The sequence below is a fragment of the Montipora foliosa genome, chromosome 8 (genome assembly GCF_036669935.1).
Source record: "Montipora foliosa isolate CH-2021 chromosome 8, ASM3666993v2, whole genome shotgun sequence".
Classification (NCBI taxonomy): Eukaryota; Metazoa; Cnidaria; class Anthozoa; order Scleractinia; family Acroporidae; genus Montipora; species Montipora foliosa.
Genome location: NC_090876.1, coordinates 36,737,659 through 36,747,658, shown reverse-complemented (window position 1 = coordinate 36,747,658; position 10,000 = coordinate 36,737,659). Strand labels below are relative to the sequence as shown.

The 10,000-nt window shown below is 37.1% G+C and overlaps 2 protein-coding genes across 2 annotated transcripts in view; one reads left to right on the top strand and one right to left on the bottom strand.

The window, feature by feature from the left end:
* The window catches only part of LOC137968935 (tetratricopeptide repeat protein 21B-like), a 54,133-nt gene extending 53,046 nt beyond the window's left edge, over nucleotides 1-1,087 (bottom strand). Inside the window, exons 1-2 of the mRNA XM_068815401.1 lie at nucleotides 955-1,087; nucleotides 664-793 (exon numbers count right to left, since the gene is read on the bottom strand). Coding sequence (XP_068671502.1) covers nucleotides 664-793; nucleotides 955-981 — 157 coding nt within the window. The 5' untranslated portion in view covers nucleotides 982-1,087. The remainder of the gene's footprint in view (nucleotides 1-663; nucleotides 794-954) is intronic.
* Nucleotides 311-10,000, top strand: part of LOC137968940 (coiled-coil domain-containing protein 12-like) — a 15,256-nt gene continuing 5,566 nt past the window's right edge. Inside the window, exons 1-6 of the mRNA XM_068815409.1 lie at nucleotides 311-471; nucleotides 1,097-1,229; nucleotides 1,864-1,925; nucleotides 5,819-5,910; nucleotides 6,197-6,258; nucleotides 9,547-9,581. Coding sequence (XP_068671510.1) covers nucleotides 326-471; nucleotides 1,097-1,229; nucleotides 1,864-1,925; nucleotides 5,819-5,910; nucleotides 6,197-6,258; nucleotides 9,547-9,581 — 530 coding nt within the window. The 5' untranslated portion in view covers nucleotides 311-325. The remainder of the gene's footprint in view (nucleotides 472-1,096; nucleotides 1,230-1,863; nucleotides 1,926-5,818; nucleotides 5,911-6,196; nucleotides 6,259-9,546; nucleotides 9,582-10,000) is intronic.

The window sequence follows — 10,000 nt, the reverse complement described above, 5'->3', positions numbered from 1 at the left end:
AGCATTGATTCCGTAGACAATTTTTCCTTGACAAACGAAAAGCAGCTCCTCGGTTACGAAGAACTTTCTCCAGAGCAGTAACCCACAACATAAACAAAACTCCGACCAACAGTTCCGCCATAGATCTTTAATTTATTATTACCTTTACATGGGGTACCTATTTATTCAGGTTGATACTGCATACCAAATGAATTGCCGGCTCAAATATTGACAAGACTTCCAGTGGGAACAATTTTCTTGAGAACAAGTTGGGGAAAAACTTGTTTCTTCTAAAGCTGTTCAAATTGAACTTAATTCCCTCAAGTGTGAACGCAATCTTAGCTGCATGGGAGGAAGCAAATTTATCTACACTTTCTGGTGGAATTTGTTTCTAAGTGGGATATGTGGGAGTAGGAATGGCACAGTGGTGAGACCTCTCGCCTCCCTACAGTGTGGCCCAGCTTTGCTTCCCAGACTTGGCATCACATACAGGTTGACTTTGTTGGTTCTCTACTCTGCTTGGAGAGTTTTTTCTCTATAGGTGCTTCAGTTCTCCCCTCAACTCAAAAACCAACCTTGGTTTGATTGTAGTTGATGAATTTTATTTTATTCCTGTTCAGTGTCCCCAATCAGTGCGCCAGCACAAAATACAGTTGACACTTAAGTTAATTAATGTGGACAAACCTTCCATCAAAACTCCAAAAGCTTTCCAAAATATCAACACGGGATCGTTGCCATATTTCTTCAAGCTTTCCAGGCAGGCATTCTGAAGATGTCTGTAGTACTTTTCACGACAATAATAGTTTATATAAGCCTAAAATTATGTAAAGTGATAATATTAGTAAGTATAAACAGAAGAATTATAGGTTCAACGTAGAGAGTATGCCAACGGCTAAAAGCAGCTGCAGCTGAGCTTCAATTAAGAATAAATCTCCCCAATTTGTTTGCGGATTTTTATCGTTCAGCTTTACTTACCAAGCTAACGGTGTCGCTAGACGCCATTTTAGATAATTTCTTTTACTAACATTAAAGTATCTTGAAATTTTACAATCGCTTGACAACAAGTTTACTTCAGTAACCACAATAGTCCGCCATTACAATTTCCCATGCTCCTCAGCGTGTTTATTCCCAGAGGTCGCGAGGGGTTTAGATTCAAGATGGCGGCTGTAGAGAGCTTGGAAGATGAAGCTTTAAAACGAAGGGAACGACTGAAGGCATTGCGAAAAAAGAGTGGTTTACCAGATCAAGAGGTAGATCAGTTGTTTAAAATATTATCTCCTTCCCCTTTATGTGGAATATTGTTTTTGCGGTCCACACTTAAGTCAATCGTTTTCCCTAAGAAGTTGGGAGCAACTACACAAAAGTGAGGTCTGGGAATGCGGAAAGTTAATTCAGTTTTTTATGGCGTAAAGGAAGGAGTCATGATACAATGTGCTCTTTTATTTTTTAATGAGTTTCAAATAAGATGCAAATTGGTTTTTTGCAATCTCGCGCCTTGTGAGAAATCAGGGCCACGAAGCTAAAGGACCACCAACATTAGTAGGAGCTGTGTGTACAGTGTACGTGTGCATGTTAAGTGTGTAAGTGTAGCAGTTGATCAAACTGAAGAATTTTGTTGCTTCATCGTACGGACGTTTCTTCATTTTCTCTAATTTACTATAGCCAGCACTTAAGTTAGCGAATTTATGATCCAAAGCCGCTTTTAAGAAGCTTATTTAAGTATTGGTGGGAACATTGAGGAATACCCAATCACCTCTATCCACTGTTCTTTTTTGCAATGAAGAAATGAAGAACAGATTAGAATGAAGTAGGCGTTATTTTTGTTCAATGACGTACAATAACGGTGAGGGGTATTCTGGAATTGATTATCCTGTTTGGCTATAGATCTCCACTGATGTCAACTCAAGAGGAGAGAAAAGACCTCATGATGATACTTCACAATCGTTGTAAGTGACTATCATACTTTTGATAAAATTGTTATATTTACACACACACATGTATAGCCAAACATCTGCAAAACTCTTTCTACTGGATCCAAAGTGTGTGATGATTCATTGATTCATATGCACCCATCAAAGAGGTAAAGATACGGAGTTGGCCAAATCCTTGTGTTACAGAGGAAATTTGTGCAGTAATGAAGACGAGAGATTATTGGCGAAAGTTGCCAAAGAAAACAAACGACCCTCTAGCATGGGCTGGTTATAAAAACTTCAAAAGGGAAGTAAGACGTGAACTGAGATTTGCTGAACAAGAATATGCTGAGACTCAAATCAGGAACAACTCCAACAATATGGGCTGTATTTGGAAAACTATACGTTCATTGATTCCAAAAAAGTCAGTTAATTGTAAGTCTTACAGCAAAGAGGACAAATTGGTTGCTAACAAATTTAATGAATATTTTACCTCAATTGGCCAAAATACGATCGATAAAATCCAGTCACTGGCTAACGAATGCAACTACGATCTTACGGAATTGTCTTTTGCCACAAAGTGCTATCCGTTATCCCAACAGTTTACATTCAGGGCTGCGGAATGCAGCGAAATTGAACAAGTTGTTAATTCAATGGCAACAGGGAAAGCTCCTGGGAATGACAAAATCCCACTGCGTGTAATTAAGGACTGCCTTCATGCTATTCTTCCAACGCTCATGTCTATTGTAAGTAATTCACTCACAAGTGGCGTATTTCCATCTATGTGGAAGACTGCAGAAGTGATCCCTATTCATAAACAGAGCGATTATGAAAAACCTGAAAACAACCGTCCCATATCTTTATTGCCCATTTTATCAAAGATATGCGAGAGAACTGCACTAAATCAATTTATGTCTTACCTGGTACTAAATGGACGATTGTCAACAAACCAAAGTGGAAATAAAAAGTGGCATTCAACCAAGATTTCACTGATTTACATGACAGACAAGATTCTAGGCGACATTGATCAAAAGAAAACTACAGCCATGGTCCTGCTAGACATGAGCAAAGCCTTTGACAGTATCAGTCATAAGACCTTGCTCTACAAACTTCAAGATATAGGTGCTTCAACATCCGCCATCGATTGGTTTCGTAATTATCTATCTATCAGAACTCAAGTAGTCCGTGTCAATACTAAGATCTCTGATCCATTACCGTTGACCAGTGGAGTTCCACAAGGCAGTATCTTAGGTCTAATGCTCTTTGGAGTCTATGTCAATGATTTACCATCTACTCCAAAACATTGTCTAGTCGAGAGTTATGAGGATGACACTAAGTTATACATGTCATTCCAACCCCATGACTCTGGAAACATCGTAGCTGCTTTGAATGAAGATCTTGTCAGCATACGTAACTGGTGCTTTGAAAATGGTCTACTTTTAAATCCTGATAAGACCAAGTTGATCATATATGGAAATAGACAGATGACTGCGAAAGTCCCAGAATTTCGCCTTACACTGTTGGGTAAAGACCTTGAACCCTCAGAGACTGTTAAAGATCTTGGAGTGATTTTTGACCAAAATCTCACCTTTAATGAACACATCATTAAAACTGTCTCCTCTTGTATGTCTGCGCTGGGACAAATAGGCAGCGTAAAACACGCATTTAGGAAAGACATACTTATTATGATGATAAATTCCTTAGTATTAGCAAATTACATTATTAAAAAAAATAAAAATAAAAATATTTAATTGACTGCTCCCCATGGGGGCTTTTCAGGGCCAATGAAACACAATGAACGAAACAACAACTGTTAAGAATCCCAACTGGCCGGAGGCAAACCAGTTGGCTATTTACAAGTGCAGCTGGGAAGTTGAACCATGGACTACCAGGATCAAATTCAAGGAGTGGTCAGAGCGGGTCTTGAACCCGGGATCTCCAGATCTCTAGGCAGGTGCCCTAACCACTGGGCCACACTGCCTCCTTGTTCGTCAGTTTGGGCAAACACTACTGACACTAATATAAAGAGGCTGCAAGGGATTCAAAATTATGCTGCTCGCATAGTATGTAACACTAGAAAATATGATCATGTGTCTCCAGCTCTAAAAAGCTTAAAATGGATTCCTGTGAAATCACACCTCTATTTAAGAGATGCAGTTATGGCTTTTAAGTGTATCTCACCTGAATATTTAAGTAATAAGTTTATCTCTAGGGGTAGTATTAGTGGCCGAGCGACCCGTAATTCACAAACATTAAACATCCCACTCTGTAAATCAGCAACCGGCCAGAGGTCCATTTATTATCGTATTGTAAGTATTTGGAACGCTATTAGCCCTACATTGAAATTAAGTCAATGTGTATAAGTAGTTTTAAATGTAATCTTACGTAGATCAGATCTTTTAAAAAAGTATTTGTCTTAAATTAGGTTGATTTTCCTCCCTTTATCCTATAAATTTAATTAATTTTTACTATAATATATATAATATAGTGTTTTTAGAGTTAATTTTAGTTTTTATAATTATTATTGTTACCTCTTTTAATAATATTATATTGTCACTGAAAAGCCCCCATGGGGAGTTGTCAATAAAGTATTGTATTGTATTGTATTGTATTGTATTGTATTGTATTGTATTGTATTGTATTGTATTGTATTGTATTGTATTGTATTGTATTGTATTGTATTGTATTGTATTGTATTGTATTGTATTGTATTGTATGAGAGTAATTCCAAACCTATTGGCATTAATTATTTTTTGTCCCCTCGTGGTACATTGTATAAAAATTGATGGATACCGTAAATGTTCTAATAAACGCCCCAGCGTCTATTGAATCTTAGAGGTCCCAGTGGGGCCGTTAAATAGATGTGAGGCGTTTATTAGAGAGAGGCATCTATTTTATTTTAACAGTAAAAGTCGACAGAGTAAGATAAGAAATTAGTAGGGCAGACTAATCTACAGATATAATATATGCTATTGCAAAACATACACTTCATAGTTCAATATGGATGTCTTCATCATCCTTTGGGTCAACCATGGCATTGTTGGTGTCTTCGATGTCCAAGTCAGTAATGACCTGGAAAGGGTTTGGGAGGCTTGGCTCATCCAGACCAATCCAATACAGAGAATTGTGCTTGTAACTGCTTTGCAAGCTATTGTTAACCAAGCAAGCAGGAAACTAAATGAGTTTCACAATAATTTTTGATACACTATGGAGTGGTTTGTTGGTTTTTATTAATTTAATTAAAGTTGATTCTTGGTTGGGGGTGGGGCGGGGGCGTCTATTTGACATGGGGCATTTTTCAGAGGGGGTGTCTAATACAATCTTCACACCTCATTGGGGGGGGGGTGTTTATAGATCATTTACAGTATAGAATGAGGTTTAGTGATTGATTATCTTGGTAATGAGTGCACATGCAAACATGGAAGTTGTTCTCAAATGTGGTTACGAAAATGTACATGTAGTTTGTTCGTACTTTGGGAAAATACAAGTGTACCTGGTAAAAATGGCCTGATAAGGAAGAAGGAAGTTTGCTCTAAGAACAGAGACAAAAAACCAAAAATTTCTTTTTCACAACTTTGTCAAAATTTTGAGGCCTGAGCTTGTGGTGGTGTTTGCCTAAGTGGAACCCTTTCTTCTTTTTCCTCTTTCCTAAAAACAACCAAAGTTTGATTTGGCACACCCTGATGTTGTTCAACAAACCAAAAGGAGAAACCCTGAACCCATTGACCCCTGAGAGTGACACTTAATAGATTTTACTCTGTCTAACACAAGCCAATTTTACTTGTCAATGGGGGTGTCCCTGTGGCATTTGAGGTGTGAACCCTGTGCCATTTGAGGTGTGAAAGGGTAAACTGACTTACTTCTTACTACTTTATTGTATTCAGCACAGAATGTAGTAGATAGTTTACCTTTTCCATTTCTTATCATAGACCTTCCACAAGGTTGATAAAGTTCAGAAATTATACACCAAAAGATGAAACATTGAAGGAGAAGAAACTACCAAACACCAAACCTCTGTCAGGTACAATGTATATGACGATGCTAGCTGTTTTCATTGATATTTGTGCACCCAAACTGCTGCAAGCATATTTTGCCAGTCTGTTCTTGAGATTTTGCAGTTGATGTGCTGTAAAACTTAGCACATTTGATGCGTCACTGAGCTACAGTATATACCTTGAAGCATGAGCAAATTCCTGAGGTGTCATTGCAAATTTCTTTCAAATGGAACAATCTTCTCAAAAGTGGAAGCAAGGCAGAGGATGATGTTTAATTATCTCATGGTGGTTTTATTTTGTTTCCAATCTCAGTTGAAAATGAAGTACAAGAGCATCTTGAAAAAGCCAAGGCTGAAAAAGTTATAGAAGAAGTGGTATGAGAATGAAAATAATGTCACTGCATTGTTTTAGTTATAGCCAATTACTTGTTTATGTACAAGCAAATTGCGACTGAACAACTACAGGTTTTAAAATAACTTTGCTTATAAAAGAACCTACCGTGTTCTCTTGCAAGTCATTCATGAATATGGTCAAGCCATAATTATTACATAATAAAATGGCTGCTGTAGCGTTAGTAGTTTATGGCAGACTTCTTCAATCCTAGAAACACATCAAGGGTTCAAGGTTCATCTTAGTGGTTACATGCATATGCCACAAATTGAAAACAGCTGCCCACATTTAAGTGACTGAAACTTACGCTATAATAAATCATGTGTATAAAAATGTTCTGAAAGTTCTTTGACAGTTGCTTCATAAGATTTTGCTACTGAGCTAATCACAACTCATGCAATAAAGGTTAATTTTTATTATTATTATTATTTTATTATTAAATTATTATTATTACATTAACCCTAGATATCTAGTTTAGTTTAGTTTAGTTTATTGAGATTTGTCACCACAAAATACATACATTATCATAACAGTAGTATGATGTGACCGGAGAGACGAACAGGGCGGGGCCCCAATTGCAACGTATCCCCTAGTTGTTGATGACACACTTTAAAGTCCCTACGACACTTATTTTTTCGGCTGTTTTTTAACTTTTCATTTAAATACCTAATATACCAGTAGTAATCTTATCTATAGTGTCTGGAATGTAATACTTCAGAAAATTTTTCCTCGTGGTGTATCTGTTGCAGGTCATTTTGTTCCTTAGGTTAATTTGCAACCAAACTACCGGTAGGTCATTTTGTTTCAACCTGGCTTATTATTAACTGTCTAAAAAAGGGTTTCCCTTTTTTTGGGGGGGGATGCAATTAAAAAAAATGGGGCCTGGATTTTTAGGGGGAATAAAAAAGAAAACACCTTTCTCCACCTTTCCCTTGCCTTCCGGTCTTCATCCACTTACCGTCTCTCCCTCTCCTTCCCCCTTACTGTCCTTGCTTACTACCAACAGACTGTGCCTCTTACCTTGAACTTTCACAACATTCCATGCCGCTCCAAGGATTCGAACCCTCACACCATAGGACATCCGAGATTACTTCTCCACTGTATTAACTGCTAAGCCATCGAATCAGCAACTGAAGTCATTAAGCTATTTCCACGCCTTCACGACAACCACCATTTAGAAAAATTAATAGTCAAATATTGTACGAAGTTTATTTACGTCGCTATGCAAAATACATCAGGAACAAGACATCATTTCTAGTCATGATAACAAACCGATTTTCGCCGCAAACACAGCGTTCCCACAGTGAAAAAAAGATGGTGGCACGGGCAAATAGAACAACAAAAGATAACCTTTGCAGTTTAATCAAAGAAAATAATTCATCTTGGAGAAACCGCTTGTAAAAAAACACATAACCATTCACAGAACAGTCTGCCTTTTGCAGTTATCATAACCAGAAAGGGAAGAAGAAAAAGAAGTTCGAACTTCAGGATTATGTGGCACTGAAAATTAATAAAACGGAAAAGGAAACACCGCTTCATCCAAATGTGCTACTTGCTCAAATTGAAGAACTTGAAGGGACTGTGCCAAAATAATCACAAAATTTGGATTTATCACTACAAGCAGACTCAGCAAAATTGAAAAAAAGAAAGAAATATTTTATTTCATAATTCAAAAGAAATAACACTTACAAGAGCCTACAAAATGGCTTCTAATCAATAGATTATGAAACCCCTTTTTCCTGACTTTTCAAAGTTTTGTTTTTAGTTGCCTTTCATTATTACGAATTCAAAGTAAGCAAAAGATAGAGGAAATAACTAAGCAAATTAAAAATCAACAAGACATCATTTATGTTTCAGTTCTTTCATTCCTTGGACGATAATTCAATAGTGTTGCCCTTTGCCATCCTAAGGAGATTCATCAATGAACAATGTCGTAAAAAGCTCTGAGAAAGAAAAGTAGAATTGGTTATCATGCACTGTATACCTAACCCCAATCTTAATGCTAACCATTTAAAATCAGTGCCTAGACTTAACAACCATTGGGGTTTTATAAAATACTCATTAAAATCTGAGCTGCACTAAGTTCATCCCCTTTCCTCTAGGACCAATTTACTAACCAATATATTACACGTACTTACTAATAATTGATGGGTTTCTGTTGATGTTTCCTACTATCAATTTCAACCAAGTTTAAAACAAAATGACCTAGTTTGGTTGCAATTAACCTAAGGAACAAAACGACCTACAACATATCCACGCATTTTAGCAGGCCTTTGATTTATACAGAAAAGAAATTTGGCCAGGCCATTTGGATCCTAGTCCTGTAATAACGTCAAAGAAGTAACTTGTTTGCATTGCTTCAGAAAGAAGTCTTGGTGAAAATCACGAGTTTTTATAGAAATGTCAGATGCTAGTGAATGTTCTGATGATTCAGAATGGAATTACATTCTTGACTTCTTTGACATCATTAGCTACCAGGACCCAACTGGCTTGGCCATAATTGTTTGCGTATAAATCAAAGGCGCGCAAAAACGCGTGGATTCACTACGAGAGAAAGTTTTTTCTAACTACTACATTCCAGACACTCAAGATATTTACACGAAAAGTTTAAAAAACGGGGAAAAAATAAGACAGTGTCATAGGGACTTCAAAGTGCACATAACCCCAAAATATTTTTTCGCTAAAATGAATCTTTGCACCTGTTCGTAACACACTGCGGCCATTTTTTCCTTCTTATAACAGATCCTGCCTTTTTATGGGCTTTAAGACTGGTGAAGAACCAAGCATCTTTTGTTCACAACCCAGTCAGAAGGGGAGTGGGTCTTTTCCTGATTTGATGTCCCAATCTACTTTGCATGCACGTTTACAAAGAATTATTGCAATGTAAATCAGTTTGTGACGTCAAATCCAGAATAGACCCACTCCCCTTCTGACTCGGTTGTGAGCAAAAGATGCTTGGTTTTTCACAAGTTTTGAAGCCTATAAAATGGCAGGATTTGTTAGAAAAAGGAAACAAATGGCCGCAATGCGTTTCGAACAGGTGCAAAGATTCCTTTTAGCGAAAAAAGTACCAGTATTTTGGGGTTAGGGCCACTTTAAACTTTGCTTCAAAGAAGAGCATTTTTAAAATAATCCAGTGTGCATTTCTGCATTACATATTAAACAGTCATTGTAACTTCTTGATTACACTGTGTATGGTACTTTTTGTCTGCTCCAGTAAGTACAATATTTGCAGCAAGACCCATTCTTTAACAATTTCTTGGTTTTTGTAGGATCTGGCAAATTTAGCACCAAGAAAGCCTGACTGGTGAGTGAGGCCACTTTTCCAAATCCCTTCACCCGTTTGAAGTTGAACTGAATAAACTCAAGATCATGCAGTTAGTACACTGCCCTGGTGGAAAACTTCACAGGATCTCTTAAGGATCTTTTTTGTACTAAAGATTCTTAGAGATAAATATCTTTGTAGGATTAAAAATACCGTGGTTGTAATCAGGCATGATATAAAACGAAATTGTAGCGTTGAGACTGATTAAAAAGTTTTTAAAAAGTAAAACGTTTCGACCATTTCGGTGACCTTCATCAGTTACGTATGCAAATATGACTAATGATGGTAAAATAGGCAAGTAGGTGACAAAAATGCTTAACGCGTGTGCCAAAAAATGTTCTAAAAATTCTTGAGATTGAGGTACACACGTGGAAACTCAACATGCTCGTTGATTGACTTCT